General features: G+C 46.9%; 1 protein-coding gene across 8 annotated transcripts in view; it reads right to left on the bottom strand.

Moving 5' to 3' along the window:
• The window catches only part of MYO18B (myosin XVIIIB), a 234028-nt gene that overhangs the window by 6171 nt on the left and 204231 nt on the right, over nucleotides 1-23626 (bottom strand). For 6 of the 8 annotated variants that reach the window (XM_073223995.1, XM_073223991.1, XM_073223990.1 and 3 more), the window contains exon 40: nucleotides 16473-16610. In XM_073223995.1, coding sequence (XP_073080096.1) covers nucleotides 16473-16610 — 138 coding nt within the window. Of the gene's footprint in view, nucleotides 1-3326; nucleotides 3457-11335; nucleotides 11988-16472; nucleotides 16611-23626 lie in introns of those variants that run through there. The other 2 variants (XM_073223996.1, XM_073223997.1) reach the window with 2 other exon arrangements.

The raw sequence follows: 23626 nt of genomic DNA, 5'->3' as shown, positions 1-23626 counted from the left end.
GGGAAGCTTCGGAGGAGGAGGGGAGGGTAAGAGGCAGAAGGGGAGGAGGTGGGGCATCACAGACCTCGAGCCCACACTGCCGGCAGCCCGCCGACTTTCACTGCTGCATCCTCTGCGTTGGCAGCGTGCCCAGCACACGGCAGATGCTCCGTAAATGCTGTTGAACTGAACCAAGTCGACGTTGGAAACCAAGTCTCCAAGGAGGAGGAAGGACCCAGGGTGCGAGCAGAGGAGGAGCAAAGGGCAACAGGAGGAAACTGAGCAATGAGAGCAGGTGAGGTGGGGAGGGTGGGGAGACGGTGAGGACGAGGCGGGGGAGGGGAAGGGACCCCGAGGGGCCAAGGGCAGGCTGGCAGCTGAGGATCTGCGCCCCTCACCTCTGACCACATTTCCTTGAACAAACAGAGGGACAGGCTGGGGGGCACACCAAGCCATGGCAGGTCCAGCCGTGAGGGCAGGGGTCCAGGACAGAGGGCACGGGCTCCCTGGGCACAAGCCACGGGGTCTGGCTCTGCCCGACTGGAGGGGTCTGACTGCCTTCCCCGAAGCCCCCAGTAGCAGCGCCTTCCGTAGGTGGGCAAACCAAAAGGTCCCAGCCCAGTGCCCAAGCCCCAGCCTGGCTGTCCCCAAATGACCACTGGGCGCTGCCGAGGGGTCCGGGGCCGGAGGTCTTGGGGCTGGGATGGGCTGGGGCCTTGAGCCCCTCAGCTGGTGGACTGCTGCTGGACCGCCAGCCAAGAAGTGGAGACTGAAGGAGGACTGGTGGGTAGAGGGGGTTGGGGGTAGAGTGAGGGGTGGGGAGGGAAGAAAGCCGGGGGTCATGGCTGGGTGCTGCTCCGAGGTTCATCATTCAGAGACACCCCGGCTGGTGACAGGCACGTCTGTGCCCTGTCTGCACTACCACTCAAAGTAAGACACTCCTGGCATTTCCCCCTTCCTGTGCTGGGGCCGCAGAATTTCATCGGAATTCAGACGCCCTCCTGCGGCCTTCAGGGGAGGGCCCGGCTCTGCTGTTGGAGGCAGGACGACCATCTCCATTTCTTTCCTCGCTTTGGACATCTCTACCACCTCCTGCCGCCTTCATCCAGGGCCCTGGAGAGACTCATTTTTTCCATTGTCCTCAGTGGATGGCTTGTCTCAGATGGATTTCTCCTCCATCAGCATCATGTGACGGGTGGAAGGCAGATAATCAAGATGGCACTGCGCCTCCCTCCCAGAACCTTGGGCAGAGAGAGGGATGATGGACAGAAGATTCCCAGAGTCTATGGGAGGCAGGGGTGGTGCATGCTAGGCCGCAGCACTGCGATGCTCTAAGGACAGACTCCGGAAACATCGCGGGAACTTCTGCTTCCTGCCACTCAGTCTATCCGGAAAGGAACGGCCTTTAGCACACCAGCCAGGAGAAGGGGTCAGCGGGCATCCCTGCGCATCCGGCCACGACAGTACCCGCTGGCCCCATAATGCAGCAGAGCGGGTGTTAATGGCTGCCAAACAGCTACTCCTGGCTGAGCACCTACTCTGTGCCCAGCACTGTGCTGGGGGCCATGGCTCCAAGGGAGAACAAGACGGATGGGTCTCCTGCCCTCATGGAGCTGAATGCCACGTTCATTTACAATCTTTACCGCAAGCTTCCAGGTAGGGATTATGACTTCCAGGCACAGTGAGGTGGGGGGACCTTGGAAAGCGGACACAGGTGGGAATGGCAGAGGTGGAGCTCCAACTCCAGGCCGGCTGGCCCCACGGCCAACGACACCCTTCTCTGTAATCTTCCTCTGAGTCCTGTGATGTGGCACAGGGTTAACAGTATTTCCTATGTCACCCTGTCTAGATAACATTTGTCACTTGGAGCCTAGTCTGCTTCTGCAACTCACTAGCCACATGGGGTTGGGAGAGTCACCTGACTTCTCTTGGCCTCAGTTTCCTCAGCTGTAAAATGGGGGAAACCAGATCCACCCTGCACTGTTGTAGAGATAAGAGCTCCAGGAGGGTAGGGGCTTTGTCTGCTTTATCCACTGCCATATGCTGGTGCCTATAGGAGTGTCCTGGCACATAGTAGGTGCTCAATATATATATGTATTGAATGAACATACAGGTATACAATAAACGTGTTTGATGAATGAGTGAATCTCAAGCCTGCCTGCATGTAGTAGGTACTCAATATATATGTGTTGAATGAATGAGTGAATCTCAAGCTCCTTGGCACATAGTAGGTACTCAATAAGTATGTGTTGGATGAGTGAGGGATGCTCCAGTGCCTGCCGTGTGGTAGGTATCCAATAAATGCTTATTTGGTGAATTGATGAATAAGAAATTATATATGAAAGTGCTCTAAATATTGGTGGCTTAAATTTATGAAGGCTGAAATTCCCACTCAAGGCTAAGAAAACAGGCTTCAGAAGCAGACAGGCCTGGATTCAAATCCTGATTTTGTCCCTTCCTAGCCAGGTGTTTTGTGGAGCTTGAACTTGCTCAGCTTTAAGAGCCAGGTGAGGAATTTGAGATGATGTATGTGATGGTCAGTACCCACGAGGGTCATCTAGTTACCCATCCACGTGCCCCCAGCATTTCATGCAAGGCAATCAGGGTGCAGGGAAATTGCATATATTACTTATTCATTTCAAAATGTTACTACTAACAAATATATGTTTAAACATCTTAATGCTTGTTTGATTGTCTTTCTTTAATGGCTCCTTCCACCAGGGCCAGAGAAGGCCCCAGAAAGAGAGGGCAGATGCTCAAAAATAAGCAATTCCTAGGCATGATCCTGTTCTGAGAAGCGTAGGAGAATGATGTAGACATTGAAGTGACCAGGCCAGCTTCAGAATGCGGCAGCCGCTGAGACACGCGTCTCTGACCCGGACTACATGCTTCCCTTGCCAGGCTGCGTGTGGGTGTGGCTCCGTTGTTTTCATCCTAGTTCCACCACAGCAGTAGATGCTCCAATACTGGGTGAAGAATGAAGAAGGTGCCTATACATGCACATGTTTTGTGTACATCACCTCATCGGAATCAGAACCATCACCCTGTCTTGCCGATGAGGAAACTGAGCCTCACTGGTGAGAGACCACTGGCTCAGGGCCACCCTGTGAACTGGCAGGGCCTGGATTTGAACCCTGGTTGACCACATCTGATGCTCATGCTTTTTCCTTCCACAACATCACACACCATTCAGGTAAGAAAGCTGGGTGGAAACCACAAGCAGTTGAACTCGCATTTACATGTATATATTTTTCAAAATCCACTGTGATATAATGAACAAAAAATGTGAGGTCCAAGTCAAGGAGTCACTGGATTCACTGGCCTTAGACATAATCACACAGCAAAAAACAATAGTTCCCACATCTGAGTCTGGGCAGAGCCCTGGCCGACCACGGCTACAGGAAACTCAATGCATATTTAATGACACCATGAATCATCCCCAAAGATGTGCTGTCACACCCATTCTTCATCCACACCCTGAAATTAAAGAGGAAATTAATAATGTATTGATGTTCTAATACTGGCAAGGCCAGGGATGAGAAGCCAGATGTCCTTTTAAGATGGCTTGAAGGTTTTATAACCAAGTCCAAGAGTCTGTAATAAAACTTGACATTGTGCCCAAAACTGTGCGTGTTGTGAAGGGGGATGCAAGACATTTATTAGGCCCCTACAGTGTGCAGGTGAATTCTGCATAATATCTGCCACATACTGCGCCTGCAGGGTTTGCAGATATTACTCTATTTTATCTTCAAGAATCCTCTGAAGCACATGCTATTGTCATCTTCCATTTCATAAATGAGGCTCAGAAAAGATAAGTAAGTTGTCATGTAATAAATGGGAGAACATGGATTTAAACCGAGGAGTCCAACTCTAGGATCCATGTTCCTAACTGCTCTGCTCTACTGCCCATTATTGTCCCATTTTACAGATGAGGGAACTGAGGCTCGGAGGGGTGAGTGGGCTTGCTGAGGAAGTAGCAGAGCCGAGGCTGTCACCTCCGTCTGTCAGACTGGACACAATGCGGGGCTGAGCTCCTAACCGCAGAAGATGGGCGGCCTTCCCCTCCTGGAGAGCAAAGTGTTGGTGCAGAGACCAGATAAACCAAGAAGAAGGGTCGGCAGAGCAGAAGGCTCCAGGTCAGCCGAACCATGAGCTGTAAGGGCAGCAGGTGGCCAGCAAGGGAGAGCGCAGGTGCAGAGCCTACATGCACAGCCTTTCTGGAGGGGACAGGTGGGGGCCGAGTCAGGCTTTGGGAGGAAGGGTTGGATTTGGGTGGTGGTGAGGGGTCGAGGAATACACACCACGCAGGAGATTCTTCCCACCAGATATTAGCTTATTCAGTCTGCAAAGCCCTTGACAAGTGAGGGCTGAGATCTTAATTCAACAGGTATGTTAAAAAAAGAAAGAAAACCAAGCCTTAGAGAGGCCACCCATCAGAAAGGGGAGGCTGGAAGCAAGGAGAGAGCCATGGGGTGGGAAGACTAAGGGGCCAGAGGCAGTCCCGGAGCCTGGTCACTCCCGGCCTGAGGGCGCGCAGACTTGCATCAGGTAACAACTCTGTAAGTATCCTATATTCTTCATAATATAATGTCTTTTTATGAGACAAGATCACTTTTAAGCCTTCCTTGCTGTTCTCTTTGATCTTAAGTAGGTGTTGAGTCCTTGACACTTTTTAAAAACCAGTCTAGTGAACTACCCTCCAGAGACACCTGCCCGCACACCTTTTGTGGGTCCGTAGAATTTGCCTTGACTTCACCCACACACCCTGCTGGCTGCCAGATAACTAGGACTAATAGTCTTTGAACAGAGGTGCCCATCAGAATCACCCCTGGAACTCTACAGAAAAACCTGTTTCAGTGGGAACAGGGAGAGGTAAGGGAACCATTCTAGTCTAAGAGTCTAAAGACGAATGCAAGGTCAAGTTCATAATGGGAAATCTTAAAGAAAGGGAATGCTCTCTCTGTACTTGCCACTCAATTTTTCTGTAAGTCTTACACCTCGCTAAAACATAAAGTCTATTACATTTAAAAAAAAGACACTAAAAAGGCAAAACAAATGCAGTGAGTATCCTTAATAAGATCTTTCTTTTAAAAAAAGACAGCTGTGCAAGACAATTTCAGGACAATTGGGATAATACACATGTTGGGATCTTGGATGATATTATGTATTTGTTCATGTTCTTGGGTAGGACCATGGTATAACAGTCAGGAAAAGGTCCTTCGTAGGAGAAAGGCGTGACACTGTTTTAAGGAGAACTGTCACGATCTTTTCAACTCATTTGCACATTGTTTGGCATAGGAAGTGTATTTAGATAGAAGTGGAGAAGGGGGTAAAGACAGAAATGAAAATGATATGAAAAATATAGTCATTGCCAAATTAAGGTGGAGACTAACAGAGTTGATGGTGTCCAGACACCTTCATCGTTAAAAAAAAAAAAAGAATTAAAAAAGGAGGGACTGGGGGGAAGGCAAAGGAAATAACGCTTTATGGGTGATTCTGAGGAACCACTGTGGTATGTTTTTAAGAAAAAAACAGTTTCACTCACTCTCAGTGATTGAGAGCCTCCACCCGCCTCCCGGGCTGGGCCAGGCCACCGTTGGCTTCTTCTGCCCTATGCTTTCCTGTGTGCTGCACTCTAATTGCTTGTTTACTTGTTTCTGACTCCCAACAAGACTGTGAGTTCTGACCTAGACTGATTATTTTTCCTCCTACAAACGCCTAGTGTCTAGAAGAGTGCGTCCAGGAAGGTGCACGGGGTGGAAAGATGAGGGACTGGAGGCACGGAAAGATGAGGGATGGCGGAAAGGCAGAACAAAGAACAGAGGTTCCCTCTGCCTCGTCTGACCAGTTAATTCAGACCCTCGCACCCCTACTTACCAGCCAGCTAATGCCACTGCCTCTGGGCTTTAAAACAATAGATTCAAAACCAATTTCTAGTACACCATCTAGAGTGAATTCCTCATAGGTCTTAACCCAAGTGAAGAGCCTGGTTTTGTTTTTACAGAATTTCATCAACTTCTAGAGAGCAAGCTGGACCCTCATGTGGTTTGAACCTCTTCTCTACCAGGAAAAACAGAGAAAGGGAGAACTTTCAGGTCACACCCTGGCTCTAAAACTTCAGCCTTTTAATTTTGGGAGCTATTTCTACAGTTTTGAAATAACAGAATAACACACTGGCTATGTAAAATCTCTAATTGGATTAGACATTCCACTTGGGTTCAACATATTTTAAATACATTTTCAATGCATTCCTTCACCTTCCATGCATAGACATTGCCTCAGCTGAGCATGGTACGATAGCTATAGCTGCATAAAATCTCAGAGTTTTTCATAAAAGCACCCAATTCCTCAAGAAAATGTAGTTTTAAGGAATGGAAATTATTCCCCTTTATACCCATCCAGAATCATTTATTCAATGTCATGAAGCCAAATGCTGTCAATACAGAAGTAAATAACCCTTGCAGTCAAGAAGTTTAAAGTCTAACGGGGGAAGCGGCTTCACCAAGTTGTGGCTGGAGGTAAATACAAAATACAAGTAAACTTTCACATCCTCTCAGGCATGGAGACTAAGGGAGAAATGCTTACTTAGCAAAAGGAGTAAAAATGTCTAGCTCATTGCTCAATTTCCAGATGGGAGACGAATTTGTATCAGAGAAAATCCCATCCGTGGATGTCGATCATCTACATTTGCCTTCTTACAGCACTAAACTATGTTTTCTACCTTTATCTTGCATCTACCTACCACTTCAGCTTATTGAGCATTGACCCCCCTATACTGAATTTTATTGTTGTTATCAACCATTTGATCAATAAATATGAAAGATGCCCTCTCAAAAAAAAAAAAAAAAAAAAATCAAATGAATATTCATATTTGACCTGATGGTTTATAGGTCATATTGCATGATCAAAACCGAAAGTTTCTGTGATGAATGCCCTTGTACTGTTCACCATGTAAGAATTTATTCACTCTGTAAGAATTCGTTCACCATGTAAGAACTTGTTCGTTATGCTTCAGAAGATTGGAGACTGACGAGAATTAGGCTTGAGATGGATTAATGATTGTACATTGAGCATTGACCCCCCTATACTGAATTTTATTGTTGTTAACAACCATTTGATCAATAAATATGAGAGATGCCCTCTCAAAAAAAAAAAAAAAAAAAGTAAAGGGGGCGCCACCAAAGCAGCCAGGACGGACATGAAGGGCCAAATTCTAGAAAGACGGAAGTACAATGAGGTCAGCCTAGCGTTGTGTGGCATTTTCCCTGAGAGTCATTTGCTGGCTTTGAGGAAGAACTAATTCAAGAACATACACTTCCAGATAACAAGACTTGCCATATGAAGCTACATTAATTAAGGCAATGTTACATCGGTTCAAGTAGAAAACTGAAATAGAATAGTCTACAAATATATATATGATCACTTATTTTATGAGAAGATGATATTATCATGAAATATAGAAAATATGATTTCTTTTAAAATACGTATGCTGGGCCAACTGGATATCTACATGGCAATGAATCTTAGCCCCTACCTCACACCATAAATAAACATTAATTCCTGATGAATTGTATATCTAGTTATAGAAGTTAAATCAATACAACTTTTGCAAGAAAACATATGATTTGGGAGGAGGCAAATAATTCTTCAGTAGGATATAAAAAGTGCCAATGATAAAGAAAGAAATTCTAAATTTGTTTACATTAAAATTAAGAACTTCTGTTTATCAAAATAAACCATTAGGAGAGTGAAAAAGGGCAACCCACTTAATGGGAGTGGATCAATATAAGAAAGGATTTGTATCTACAATATATTAATAATGCCTGCAAATCAATAAAAAACAGACAACCCAAAAGAAAAAAATAATGGGCAAAGTACTTCATCAGACATTTCACCAAATGTACATATGAGCACATGAAAAGATCTATTTATCAGGAACATGCAAGTTAAAACCAAAAATGTCCACTAAACTACTATTTATATTCACTAGACTAGCTAACATTTAAAAAATGACAAGCCAAGTGCTGACAAGGATGAGTTCAACTGAAACAGTCATTGGTAGGAATGCAAATTGGTACAGCCGTTTGGACAATATTTACTAAATTGAAAATACTCCCATGCCCCAGCAGTTATACTCCTGTATATACACCGAACAGAAATCTATAAACTCATGCAACAAAAGATGCATACAAGATTGTTCATGGTGGTATTACTCGTAACAGCGTTAAACTGGAAACAGCCTAAATGTCTATGACTAACAGAACAAATAAGTCATTATTTTATATTCACTCAGTGGAATATTATAGACCAGCATTTCTCCCTGGTGGCATAAATGACCTTTGGACCAGATATTTCTTTGTGGCCAATCCTTTGCATTACAGGATTCTCAGCCTCACCCTGGGCTTCTCTATACTAGATGCCAGTAATACCTCTCTCTTTTATGACAACTAAAAATGTCTCCAGACATTATCAACTGTCCTTCAACAGGTAGGGAGGTGCAAAATTGGCCCCCAGTTGAACACCACTGGTATGGACTATACAGCAAGGAGAACAAGGGGATTACTGCTACATGCAACAGTGTGGATAAATTTCATAGACATAATATTGAAAGGAAGAAGCCAGACATCAAAGAGTAGTACTGGATGTGTCCATGTATACAGATTTCAAAAAGAAGCATATCTAATTTAGAAGGTTAGAAGTCAGGGTGGTGGTAACCTTTGAGGAGAGAAGCTCATGACTTAGAAATAAGAAGGTTTTAGGGGTACTAGTCATGGTCTGGTTGTGATTCTAGTAGTAATGACATAGGTGTGACCCATTTTTGACAATTTCATGAAGATGCACTTCCTTGCATGTATATCTCAATACTACGATTGCTTAATAAAAATTTAGCTCAACTAGAGAACCAGATCCTAAAAGAATGTTCTGAGCCATCAGTGATTAAGGCAAATGGTTCTACACAAACTTGCAGCTAACTTACGTGAGCCTCAAAATTCTTGAAAAATCTGTAGGTCTACCATCTAAGACCTGGAGGGAAAACAGCCCTTCTTCCCACAGAAAGCTGCCCAAGAAGGACACTGGCCCCAGGGATGCAGCCTGGCCCGAACCAGACTCTTGGTCACGTTAGCTCAGGCCTTGGGCACATGGTTAATGTGTTTGCATTGAATATTTCCATGTTGTCAGTTTTAACAACTTTCCCACTAACCTTTCTAATACTGATAAAACGGAAAAGAACCCTTTTGTCCTAGAACACATAAAACCCTATTCACGAGAAGCCCATTCATTAAGTGTATTCAGGTTGGATTAAAATGCTCCTAAGCTCTGATTCTCAGAATGCAGGGACCAGTAAATAAATGTACTATTGAAATAAGATTAGCAGTGGATGCTTAACCTATTTTGAGAACAAGCTGTTTTTAAGGCTAAATACCATCCATTCACATTTACATAATTAATGAACTAATTACAAACGAGTCTCATCTAATCATTTAAGCAGGCCTTGTGTGACCCATTCTCAGCTTCACTTCTGCAGGAGAGTAATTGCATTTCCTTGAAAGTAACACAACTTTATTTTAAAAACAATACCCTATAATTTAGACCTCTTTACTAATTCAAGCCAGCTTTATACCACATAAAAATCAATGGGGGCCAGAGGAGGGTGGTAGTGTCTCAGTCTTTTTCTTTGAACAAAGAACTGCAGGCCAAGAGGATGGGGCTGCAAATGCATACAGAAAGAACATTTTCCCCAGAAAAAAGGAAGTTTTAATGTCATCTTTTAGCCACATGAAAGCAGTTGGGTTAAATCAGCACCAAAGCAAATGATACATACAACAGTAATTAGCGAAGATTACACAGTAATTAAAATCACGATGATTATGTGAGCGAGAATAATTTACACAATAATCTCCATGCTCACACCACAATATGGTACAAGCCCAATCGCAACAGTGGAGAGCCATATTAAACCCAAACGATGGCATTACTCATTATGTGGTGATAGACAGGTCCCTGACATTTAGGGTTAGATCAAGTCCTCTGACCAGGATACACGTTAATTGTATTTGGACTTCCCAAGGCTACCAAACGGGGTCCTCAAATCTCTGTTTTCTCTCTCTCCTTTTCTCTCTCTCTCCTTCTCCATGTACATAATCTTGTCCACTCCCATAATTTAAATTTCCCTTTGGCGGAGAATATTTGTTTTGCTTATTTGTTTAAATGTACCCAGCATTATTCTCCCGCTTCCTGGGGTCCTTTGGGGAAACCCCTCCTCCCCCAGTGTCCCTGTGGCTTGGGTGGAAATCACCCGAGTCCCAGAGTCAGGTGGGAACACTGCCCTGAGCCTAAGGTCAGAGGCTTCTTCATTCCTGTCCGTTCTGATTGTTTTGGTGACAGACATGTGACTCACGCTTGGCCATTCAAAGTCAAGGTCAGGAAGTGCTGAGAAGAGAGGAGCCCTCTTTACTGGGGCACTCAGAGTGGTGCAGGCATGAGCTGGGAGCCGCTGGTCGCCAACCTGCTGCCCCCAAAAGGAGCCAGCATGGAGGAGAGCAGAGCTGAGAAGTTGGCAAGGGAGTGAATCCCCATGATCACTTTTGAATCTTTGGATCTAGTGATGCCTGAACCTAGATCCACCCTTGGTTTCCAAGCTGCATGAGGTAATACATTTTCCTTATCATACAAGCCTGAGTTGGGTTTTAAGTCACCTACATCCCAAAGAATCCCAACTTTTATGTTATGCAGAGAAGTTCTGGCATCTCCATGGATCCGGGCCAGAGTTTAAAACCTCTGGGCAGTTCCCCTTGAATGTCCCCAAACAACTAAGTTCAACACATTTAAACCGGAGTTTGCCTGAGCTCTACTTAGCCTGTAGTACCATGGCAGAGGGGCACCTGGCCCGGCTGGGGGTCAGGGAAGGCGCCCACGGCAGGGGGTACATGAGCTGAGCCCTGAAGGGTAAGTAAGAGCTTGCACGTGAGGAAGCCTGGGAAGGGTGTCCAGCCAGAGGGAGTGTCATGGACGAGGGACCAAGGGAGGGAAGTGGCACCGGGTGTGCCGGAGAGTTATAAACCATGTGGGACATGAAGGGGCGACGGCGGAACTGAGGCCAGACAGGCAGGTCCTGGAGGGCGCTGTCAGCCCAGTACGCTGTTTGAATTTCTTCCTGTTCTGTCTTAGAGGGCAGAGATCACCAAAGTTTTCTGTTAAGGGCAGATGGCTAGTATTTTTGACTTGGGGGCCATGTAATCGCTGTTCCAACCACTCAATTCTGCCATCAGAGTGCAAAGACATCATAAACAATATGCAAAATTAAAAACAAAAAACATGGACATAACTGGGCTCCAATACAGCTTTATTTACAATAACAGGTCAAAGGCCAGATTTGGTCTGTGGGCAGTCATTTGTTGACTTTTGCTGTAAGTGATGGGAAGCCACAGAAATCAGATTCTCATTTTAGAGTGATGATATTGGCTGAGGTGTAAGGAAGGACTAAAGGAGGAAGGTGTTGGAAGTTCTTTGCCAGAGTCTAGGATAGAAATGATGATAGCTTGACCTAAAGGTGTTGGGAGTGAGGCTGGAGAGAAGTAGAAAGAGTCATGCTATTTGCTTGACGGGGGAGCAGCATAAACAAGATTTCAGGATCCGCTGAATATGGAGATGAAAGGGAGGGATGATAGCCTAAGATGACTCCAGGGCTTCAGCCTGGGCAGATTTACGAACGATAGATCCATGCAACAGTACTGATGATACAGGGTGGGTGGGGAGGCAGGAGCTGCCTCTTGGACACACTGGGCTAAGTCACCGGGCAGACATCCAGTTGGTGATCTTCTCAGGCTAGGCAATTAGATATGATGCATAAGCTGAAAACTTGGGGGAACATAAGAGCTGGAAGTGTAGATTCGAGAGTTGCCTGCTTCTAGCGGGAGAGTTAAAATCACAGGACGATTGCCTGGGATCAGATGAAGAAAAAAACAGCCAGGGGCAGGCAGCATCCTGTGAACGCCAGCATTTGGGGGCTGGGTAGGAAGGAAGAGACCAGGAAAGAGAAATTTAAGTAGCACCAAGGAGCAAACTGTCTAGGAGGCCAAGCAAACAGAGAAATTCCAAGAAGTGTTGGACAGTTGCCAACACGGGAGAAATCCAAAAAACAATTAAAACTGGAGAATGTCCTCTGATTTATCCCCTTGGGAGCCACCGGCATGGTGAGCCAAGTTCCAGCTGGGGGCAGGCTCTGGGCTATAAGGAGCTGAGGCATAAATGTGGTGAGGAAGTGAAGGTGGGCATGTGGAGTCCACTTTGGAGAAGCTTCGCTCCAAAGGGAAGAAAAAGGAGTAACTCAACAGGGCTGCAGGGTGATGGGTGAGGAGAGACTTAGGGTGGGGAAGACCTGAGGGTATTTATAACCTGGGGAAGAAGAGCTGGAAGGGGGACATGAAACTGCAGACGCAGGAGAAGGGACACCAGGTGGACTGGAACACGGCAGGGGAGAGAAGGTAGACACCGGACAGGACTGGACCTCGTCTTCTGAGACCAGAAGGAAGATGGGAGATGGAGATGAATTTATAAGCCCTGTATTTATGAATTTATGAACCCCTAAAGTTGAGCCTGTAATTATTATTTTTTCTTTGAACGAACCAGGAGTTGAGGGTGTCTCCTTAGAGTGACGATCAGGGGCTAGAGGAAAGTCAGGATGGCTTGGAATAACTGTCCAGTAAAATGAAGGCAGCAACTGGCCAGTGAGACATTGGCCGTCCACAGAGCTGGGTCAGTTAATGCCTGTCGGCACAGGGCCCCTGCACAGCTGCGTGAATGAGCAAGGCTGGGGTTCTGCTGGGTGTGCGGGTGGGTGTCTAGAGTGAGACGGGCCTTGGACCCTCCTGGGCAAGCCTGACATGCTATGCAGACAGGAAGGAAGCAGGGAGAGACCCCCATGCTTCAACTCATCCAGCAGGAAGAAGGAAGCGCACGCAGGAGCAGCCAGACACACAGCCGGGGCCAAGGTCAGCACGCCAGCCCGGACAGCCCGGACAGCCCTGGCACCACCTGCAGCCAGCTGGTAAGAGGGACTCCTGAGCCAAGTGTGACTGCTTCCACCAAGCCATAAACTCCCTCCCTGGGGGCCACAAAGGTAATTTAGTATCTCCGACTCCAGAAGCTCTCGCATTTATCAGCAGCAGCTGCATGATTCCCAGGCTGTAAATCATAAAGCTTTAGGTGTATTTCTCTTGAGTTGACGTTCCCTTATAAATAATGCAGGGCATGCTTTTATTTTTTTGGCAGAAGACTGCTTTCTCCTTCTCTTCTGTTTTTAGAGTGACCTTCCTTCTCAGTAAAATTAGAAATGGCAAGAGACTTATTTAGTGAGGCCTATGATGTGCCAGGTAAAATGGGGCTGGGTGTACGGAAGTCTCATACTCTACTCCAGTAGTCTCCTAGCAGAAAGAACGCTGGGATGATCTGGTGGTAGACAGTCAAGTTAAAAATGTAAATGCCCTTTGACCCAGAGGATCATTTGCCTAGGAACGTGTATTTTTTTTTAAGGGCTTACAGGTATTAGCAAATACCCTGAAAGTGAAACAAGACTATCTAGTTAAACAAACCATGGCCTAACTTTAAGATCTTTTGCAGGAATTTAGAAGACTGGGATAGACTTAGGCATGCTGATAAGGAAAGATGGCCAAGGTACATTATTGAAGGCAAGAAGCACGTGGCAAGAATTTATGGATAGCATAATACACATAAGATAGCATCCAATCATTTATGTTTTCGAAAGCCCACAAATATGCTAAGCATTTGCTACAATACACACATGTTTATAAATACGCCATCTGGAAGGACACACACCAAAGTGAAGGTGGCGGCCAGCTTTGGGAAGGGGGCTGAGATAGGAGTGAAGGCCGAGGGGATTTTAGCCTTCTTAGTTTTATTTTAAATTATGGAAAAGGGGGAAGTATTCTTGGATTACTTGTGCAATTAGAACTGGACGTCAAGACACCTGAACTGTAGCTCAGTCCTTAAATAAACTTTAGGTAGGATATTTCCCTCTGCAGAACTCAGGTTTCCCATCTGCATAAGGAGCAAACTGGACTAGGTCATCCCAGTGGTTCCTTCCAACTCAGAAGTTCTAGAATCTTTAAATTGTAAACATATTCCAAGGACAGGGCTCAGAATTTTTAGTGCTTAATGCCATGGGATACGGAGCTCAGCAGGCACTTAATAGATCTTTGGGATGGATGCTGAGTGCTGAATGATGGTCCTTATGCACTTTTAGTATTAAGAACAAGCCAGCTTTCTGGGCGATAAACTCTGCCAGGTGAATGATCCACCTCCTGGATCATGTCTGAGAACCACAGCAGTGCGGCAAATACAAATACAGGTTTTGGAGGGATTCAGGCCTGGGTTCAAATCCTGCCTCTTCCACTTTCCTGCTGTGCAACATTGAACAAATGACCGACCCTTTCTGAATCACAGTCAGTGCTGAGCTGTGACCAAGTATGGTTAATAGTTCTGCTTTAGCCTGAAGTTAGTCCATTATTCATTCAACAAACATTTACTGAGGACCAACCATGTGCCAACACTAGTAGACAACAACCTAAAGGAAACAGACAAGGAACTTAGGGCCCCTTTTTACCTCCTGCCCCCTTGGTGCAGGCACCTCTGCTCTGAACTGCAGCTGGACACACCCGAGGGCTTGGAGAGGGAGAGAGCAGGGAAAGGGGAGGCTGAGCTCTAGAGAGGGCTGCCTGGGGATTCTGAGGCACGGCTACGGGAGCTGGGGTAAAGCCAGCTGGGACTGAATCAGCTATCGCTGCCTCTCTGGGCCTCAGGTTCTTCTGTATCATGGGAGTCACGATGTCTGGCTCCTAGGGTTCCTCTGGGCATCAAATAGATACCGACACTCATAAAGCAGCCAGGGTGCCAGGCTTCTAGGTGCAAGGCTCTGAACAGAGAACAACTTGCGCATCATTTCAACCCTGCTAACCACTCTGATTTACTCACGAGGACACGCGGACAGAGAAGTTAAGCCACTTGCCCCAAATCTCACAGCTTCAGAGCAGCAATTATAGGGTTGGAGTCACAGTGCTCTGACTTCAGTCCATGTACTGACCCCTGCAGCCTCCCATCTCCCACTTGAACAGATGCCAGGCAACTTAGGGTGTAATTGAAAGGCTGAGGCTCCTTTCATGCACCCTAATTCAATTATAATTATGAAACTCGGATATTACGTTAGAGAGCATTCACATTCTGCTGTGTGTCTGCTCCTCTTTAGTGGCTGATAGGAAAAAAACAGGTATTTCGTTATCGGCAAAGAAGAATTCCTCATCATTTGGTGCCCATGGAGGACCCGGCTCTTTCTCCACATGGACCTTTGTTTTTAATTAAGAGCAATAATCAGATAATCTTGCTTTAATTAACTCCCTAAATGCATCCCCTCCTTGTAGCTTCTCTTTGGTATTTCTGACATCCAACCTTTCTGCCTAAGATTATCTGCAGGCATTGCCAGACATTTGCCATTTGCTGAATATGCCCAAAAGGTTAGTGTGAACTTGCACCCCCTTCTTTTTGTGGAGACAACCTCCTCCTTCAGAGTGAGCAGATTTCAAGTCAGGAAGGGTTGTCTGGGCTTGCTCCATTAGTCTGTGATTTTTCCTTTTTATCTTATCACATTGGTTTTTCTGTTATCGCAGAAGCAGTGTACATTTCATCTTAATTATGCATCTGCTTGATCCATAATTTCTGATTTATGGCCATTAGTTCTGAATTATAAGAGGGCTGGCCTTGGAAAAAGGAAAAATCAAATGGGCTGAGAGAAAAGTAAGAGAGAAGAGGGATTTCAGTCCTGTAACTAAGGATGAATCCCGAGGCTCATTCATTGGAGCAACCTATTGTTGGCGATCTTACAGATGTGTAGGGGCCCCATCTCCGGCCATGATGGATTCGTTCCCCTCTGTGGTAGGGAAAATATGAAATTCTGACATTTGAACAAAGCTAAAATCTCTGAGGGAGTAATCATCCAGCCTAATTGTCTTTATACTGACTCACCATTAAAAATACAGAAGTACAAAAGAACTTAAGTGAATATGTTTATGAGGAAAAATTTAAATCCAGAACTATCTATAAATGGAAAACAAGTAGGACTCGCCTTAGCTAGATGGCAACTATAATAAACCCACAGCTATTTAAAGACATGTTCACCCCATGCCATTTACAATCATCTGGAAAACGATGCTTTAGAGAAGGTGGCATTAGATCTTCATCATTTCAGCTGTTTGGGGAAGTTATATTTCCTGCTTTGCAGGTGAGGAAGTGAAGCCTCAGAGAAGGCAACTGATTTGCCTTAACTCATACAGCTAGGAAGGGGCAAGGTCATTGCTTAAAGTGTCCAGACCATGTTTGTCCTTGCCTAAGCCAGAGGAAATGGAAGACTTGAACAACACTCCTCTAAATCTGAGATTCTTCAAGCTATTGGCAATCCAAAGGCTGCAAAGAGATTCTCTTACCTGGGGCTGAGGGTGTGGCTGCTGATGGCCGACTGTCGAGACGGGGTCCTCGTGGCATCTGTGGCTAGGGACAGAGTACAACTCAACCAGGACTGCACACTGCCCTCTGGCTGGGAGCTGAGGATGGAGACGTTATCTCTAGAACCAGAAAGCAAGATGCTGTCAATACAATGACAACCACAGTAGCAGCAATAACTAGACACTCACCCGTTAGCACAGCCGGATGCTGTGGTAAGTGCTGCTACGTGCATCACCCCAACCAATGCTCACAGCACACGCCCTGAGAGGAAGGAGCTGGTACTGCCCCCAAGATATAAGTGGGAGTAATGGGATTTGGGGGAGGCCAACTGGTGCTTGGCCAAAGTCACCCAGCTAGTTAGTGACGGATTTGGGATGCAAACCCTGGTCCTTATGATTCCAATGCCTGTGCTGCCAACCACCGCTCTTTCTCGGGAAGATAATATTCTAATAGAGATGTTGAGGCATCTCCAGTATTTGAGTAAAATTTGGTATGGAATTTTATACAAAATGATAAGTTCATAAAATATGTCAAAGGTGAAGGTCTTAACTCCTTGCCTGCCTTAACAGGAATGTCTTTGTGAAGAGAGACTTTACTTTTATGCTCCTTAATTCTGAAAGCAGCCCAGGGAGAGGCCTGTGGGGGCCTCTCACTGATGTGGGTACTCAATGCTTTTTTTTTTTCTGGCTGGTATATTTGCTTAACTATACCTGTCTACCTATATCTATATCTATCTCTCAGTTTATTTGTTTACAGAATACTCTGTGTGATATACCATGGGAAGGAGCTGTAAACATGAACTCAACATTGACCCTGTCCTCAAGACCTCATCTTAGTAGACATCATAAATAACCATCAAATAAAGGAGAAAATTAGCAATGCTATAGAGAGGGACAGAGAGTAGGCTCCAAGGAGAATAAGGAGGGAGCCTGTCTTGCTGCTCAGACGCATCAGGGAAGGTGTCAAGCAGTGACAGGTGAGCTACATCGTGTTTGAAGGTTAGGGCTGGCCATGCAGGGTCTGCAGAAAGGAATTTCAGGTGGAAGGAATAGCATACACATAGGTCTGGAGGCTGTAAAAGGGCTGGGCATGGAAGTCCCAGGCAGGGAAGGAAGTAAGGGTCAGAATATGTATGGCTCAAACGTCAGTCTAAAAAGTCTATTCTGAGGCACTGGGGAGCCACTGAAGGTGTTTGAAAGGGACAGTGGCACGATAAGCCATGGACTTCTCTCTGTCTCAAAGAAGTTGGAAAGTTCAATAATATGTCCACAGTGCTTTTATGTTATGACCATGGCGTCAGAGCTCTCATGGGCATTGTTGGTAATTCTCCAAGTGGGCATGTATGTCACCTCTGCAGACTGCACATAGAGGGCCAGGGAGGGGCCTGCCCTTGGCTTCAGTGTACGCTGCTCAGTTCTACTTAGGGCCAACTTAAATCTCTTTTCTGCCCCTGCCACCACAATCCACTGCCGTCTGGACACTGGAAAGAGGCACAAGAAAGAGTTTGTTATCCTTGTACTGCCAGGGGCTGGGGAAGAACACAGTTTCTGACATTAGACAAACTTGGGTTCAAGTTCCACTTCTAACCTTTGCTGCTGTGTGATCTTAGGCAAATCACTTGCCTTCTCTGACCCTCCTTTGTAAAATGTGGCTAATAACTGCACTTTGTCTCCAGATTGTGGAGCAGACTAAGCAAGGTAATGCTTATAAAGATCTCAGCATGGTTCTTGGCAAATACTGAAAGTTAAAAGGCAGCAACTATTACCACTGCTTTTGTTTAAGTACAACTAGTACCACTATGTTTAATAGCATCATCATTGTCAACTGGCAAGGCATTTGCTTTCTGTTCTTTGTGAGTACTAGCAAACCAGAGAAGAGGGCAGGTGGTCAGCTTCCCAGGTCATTCTGGGGAACTCAGACTAATGACACTAGTAGCTATTCTTTAGGGAGCATCCTTCCATTCAACAAATACATGATCTCATTGAGCCACTCCACGTATCTCCATTTTAGGGATAAGGAACCTGACACCCTGTCTAGGGTCACACAGCCATGAATTTCGGGTCTGTGAGACTTATTCTCCTCGTGCTTTTAACCAGAGTGAAGTCGCCCAGTACGTGGGTGCAGAGAGCCAAACCGCCAACCTCAGCCACCGAAGGCCTCAGGCTGGGACCTCTTTATTCTCTGTTGGTGTCTGGGCAGCTCCTTCCTTGGAAGACCTGGCTGCTTCTCCTTGGGCTGAGCCTGCTTCTCCTTGGTCCCTAACCTCAGGATCTGTCACTCTGAGGACTTCTGTTAACATCTGTTGTCCCCACCAGACTGCAAGAGCCCCTCGTGGGCTAAGAACATGTCTTATTCATCCCTTTAGCCCCAGGACTCAGGCCAGACGAGAAGTTTCTCAGACAATGCTTGCTGAATCCAATAGAAGAAGGGGCTGTAAACTTCAGCCATGGGCCAAATCCGACCTACGAATCTGTTTTTATAAATACAGTTTTATTGGAACACAGCCGCACTCACTCATTTCCACTTTGTCCATGACTGTTCTTGTTCTGTAAAAGCACAATGGAGTAGTTGCGATGAAGATTATATGGCCCAAAAGCCTAAAATATTTACTATCAAGACTTTTAACGAAAAGGTTGCTAACCTCCCCAGTATAACAACAGCACCTTTTATGAGAGACAGAATAATGACCCCTAGAGATGTCAGTGTCCTCATCCTTAATCCCAAGAGCCTAGAACAATGTTTCCTGATAACGGTAAAAGGGACTCTGCAGATATGGTTTATATGTATCTCTGTATCTGCAGAGATAGAGAGGGTATCCTGGATTATCTGGGTGGACCCAGTCTAATCGCTCGCATCCTTACAAGCAGAGAACATTCCCTGGATTAGTTCAGCAGGAGCTGTACCATACAGAGTGGTCTCAGATGCAGCCTGTCTGGCTTTGAAGATGGAAGTGGCCACAAGCCAAAGACTGCTGGTATCCTGTAGCCACTGCAAAAGGCAAGGAAATGGATCTCTCCTAGAATTTCCAGAAGGAAAACAGCCCTGATGACATCTTGACTTTAACCCAGGTATCTGGGTTGGATTCTACTCAACAGAAGGGGAAGAGAATAAAATTTGTACTGGTGTAAGCCACTCAATTTGTGATCATTTGCTATGGCTACAATAGAAAACCCCTGCAATGGAACAAAAGCATCTTTGTGAGTGACCCTAAATCTTTTTAAAAAGTATATTTTTTTAAAAAAAAGCTTTGTTAACTGAAGTTGTCAATGTGAGTAAACCAAACTCTAATCCTGGCAGGGACCTGAATCTTTTTCTCAGGCTCTGCTGGGCTGGGGCTGTGGAAGGACACCTGAGTCCTCATGCTGGGCTGGGCTGTGGAAGGACACCTGAGTCCTCATGCCCTCACCATGTGTCCCCGGCCTACTCTCTTCCCTGCTCCAGGTCTCGGGGGCCCCATCCTGAGATGGCAAGTTGGGGCCAACAAACTGAGGCGAGGCCTTGTCTAGCTTGGGTGATTGAAACTTATGTGCACCAGAGAGGAGATGCACCGGGGCCCTGAAGCAGGAACCCTGCACCTTTGGTGAAAACCCTTCATGAAGAGCACAGAAATTCCACCTCCCCAAATGCACCAACACTGGCTCAAATGTGAATGCCATATCCGAGGGCTTCATGGTATGATCTAGATCTCTTGCACAGACACCACTCCCTTGACCCACTGGTTCACAGACTAGGTTAAGGACACTGGTTCCAGCTAACCAAAGCTGCTAAGAATGTGGTAGACAAGGTGCCTTGGAAGCAGAGGCTCTGGGTGAATAGGGATAAATCTTCTCAGATGCTAACTGAGACAAAAAAGAACTGAAGGCCCTTGTGGCCCAAGCCATGGAGTTCAAAATGGTGTGGCATTCCCCCTAAATATAGAGGGTTCATTGCATATGGAACAAGTTTCTCATGGGGTCCAGCAGGGAGGGCGGGCAGACACTGGCTGCAGCAGGGTGGAGCCCGAAGCATGTAGACAGACAGGGAGGGGCCTCAGGCCCATTTCCCACCCAGGATTCCATGGCTCTAGATTAATCCTAACGGGCACCGGGCAACCTAATATCTCCAGTGAATCCTAAGGCAACCTGCCCTGAACTCTGCCGGAGACAGGGTCTCTGCTGGGCATACCTCATTCAACCGAGGAGCAATCTGTAATGGGAGCAGCACAGGAAGGTCAAGGCACAGGAAGGAACTCATCAAGGCACGTGCTGGTGCTCATTCGCGGCCACCCTTCCCCCTAGATGGTTCCCTGAGGATGCCCCACGGGTGGGCCCACTGTTCACACTTGCCCCCTTCCGAAAGGGCTCTTTCCCTGCTGACCAGAGACAGTTCACTCTGAGATGTCCAGTCATCCCCGACATCTTCTCTCTGTCCTTCCACACCCACTCTTGTTCTCTGCCTGCCACGTGCTGGCAAGACCCACCTGTATGGGCAGCATCAATGTGTTCCCTGCCCTGTGGCTTTCCTGTGGGCTCAGCCCATAGGGAACTCAGATGACTGGTGGAGGGAAAGACAGAAGTGAGGGCAGTCGGAGTATTTATTCTCTTAATTTCTCCCTCCTGCCTCTCCTGGTGCTGTGCCATCCTGCAACCAAAGGCCAGAGCTCTCTGGAATCTCTCTCGCTTTCTCTGGATCCCACCGAGGCTCCTCGTGCCCCCTCAGCCCCAGCGGCGGTGGCTGCCCCCTGGCAGAGCTGGCCTCTCGGGGCTCCGCCGTGCCCGCAGCTTCCCTATACCGTGTCTGGATAATCTCAGTCCTGGTTTCTGCCTTCACAGGAAGAACTGGGTTTCCCAGGCTGATACTTTACCTGCCCAACAAGCAGGCCGGAGGTCTGACCTGTTACGGCCCACCAACACTGTGATGCTCTCCACCACCATGTGGGGAAAAAATGGTCAGGATTCTAAAAAGCCATCTTGTAACGACATAAGCTTATCAGCGATCATTTTTAGCACCTCCTAAGCCAGTGACTCTGGCAAAGAACCTGCCATGAGGAGAAACAAAAAGGAATGGATATGGACACTTACTGAAGATGACCCTTTTTTCTTGCATTGGTGCACTGGTTGCTCTTGTGAACCTGTGCCACGGAATTTTTACAGAACCTCTGAGGTTCAAGTTGAGGCCTGCCAGGCATTCCATTTGTCCACCTGCGATGACATATTGTCCACACCAAGGGTGGTATCCAGCTGGGGCCACACACTGCCTGCCATTTGGGAAGGTCTCAACAAAATAGAGTGTGTTTAAAAGAAAAAGGCTGGGTTGAGAAGAACCTCTGGGAACCACATCACACCCTTGTGGGTGAGAAAATGCTGGAGGCACCCAGCCCCTTTATGCCGAGGTGGTCTAGAGTCGGGACTGGGGGCGCAGGGGTGGGGAGAGGCTTTCAGGCAGCAGCCTTGTTCTGTCTGATCGTGGGAAGCATGAACTCAGAGGTAGAAATCACCACCGGGTGGACTTCCTTCAGGGCGCGGGTGGCTGGTCCTGGCACACACTTGAGTCTGTGCACATGGCCCATGGAGCCCTTGAGTCCTGGGAGACCTCACAGGGGCTTCCAAGGAGTCAGGCAGAGAATTCTAGGAGGAGGGCTGACCCTCAAACCTTCCTCTCTCACTCCCATTGGGGGGTGTCTGCATTTCATCCTAAGCTAGAATTTTCTTTAGGAGTTGGCTTTGGTGTTAAGCAGGGTCTCCCTCTACCTAAAGGAGGGCGTTTGAAGCCTGCTGACCCCGTCGCCCTCTGCACGGCAACCTCCACACAGCAGACCCATGGTTGCTTATTCTCTTCTGTATTTTCTGTCTTTCCATGGCAGGGGGACGCTGATGTAGCGATGATGACCATCATGTTAATCTGCTGAGTGTGCAGCAGCGGCCCCTGAGGGGTGGGTGACCTGGTCCTGGTCTACTTCGCAGTGCAGCCGGGACCGGAACCCTGTCCCCTGACATGTGGTCGGTGGTGCTTTCTTTTGCCTCGTGTATGTGGCTTTCAAAGAAGAACTGGTGCCAGGCATTTGTGGACAAGGGATTTCTGATAAGCAAGATAATTCATTCAGTGACTACTGTTAGATCCCTTTGGGGTGAGTCTTGGCTAGACAACTCCAGCCTGAATTCAAACACTGCCTGGGCGGTAACACACAGACACAGGGGCTCCACGTCACAGCTCCCAACACAAGTTCACCAGAAGGGCAGGCCAGTGACTCGGCAGAGAACAGAGCCCTTGACAAGCGAAAGGGGAGGAAGGGCTGTATTTGACATGACAGCAGAGCTTGATGATGAGAAGTGTGGGCCAGGGGGTCAGCCTGGACACCAGTATGGCCCCACCACTCACTGTGTGAGCTGGAGGCAAGCTACTTGATTTCTCCAAGCTTGTTTCCTCATCTGGAAACTGGGGACAGTAGTGGTACCAACCTGAGCACAATGTATGCAAAGCAGGTAAGGTGTGCAGCATGGAGCACAGTCAGTCCTCAGGAGAGAGAACCACCAATCACTATTATCATCACTTCCTGTGATACTAGAGTAGATAAAATAGTTTGGAGCCCTAACTCCCTGTGAACCCCCTGGCTGGACATCCAGGCCTTCCAAGTGGGCCGGCTGCTCAGAAAGCCAGGTGGTCTCTGGCCACCATTGAAACATGTGGCTGATGATGTCCAGGCGGATGCGGTCACCAGGCTTGTATCTCGCACTAGTGCCCCTGTTATGACTTGGAAGGTGGCATCCACCTTCTTAGAATAACGGACAGATGTTTTAAGCTGCTCCCCAAGACGCGGGGCATGCTTAGTGCTCAAAGAGGGCAGAGGGCAAATGAGAACTATAGGAAAAGGGTTGTGGGTGTTCCCAAAGGCTGTCCTACCACATAGCAGGAACCTTTAGAAGCTGGCCAGCACCTGGCCCACTTCAATAAATTAGCTCAGATTTATGCCCTGAATGACAGCTGCAATCTGGTTAGACGCAGATCCTTCTACTTGTCCTACTGCAGCCGAATTTTAGCCAAGGTAAAAGGATATATGCTGGAAAACATACAACTTACACTCAATGCAGCAATGGATGACTCCCTTCCGGAGCATTCATCACAGCCTGAGCAGCTGGCATTGATACACTCTCAGCTG

The sequence above is a fragment of the Manis javanica genome, chromosome 15 (assembly GCF_040802235.1).
Source record: "Manis javanica isolate MJ-LG chromosome 15, MJ_LKY, whole genome shotgun sequence".
NCBI lineage: Eukaryota > Metazoa > Chordata > Mammalia > Pholidota > Manidae > Manis > Manis javanica.
The sequence above is the reverse complement of the archived record's forward strand: the minus strand, read 5'-3'. Positions and strand labels throughout refer to the sequence as shown.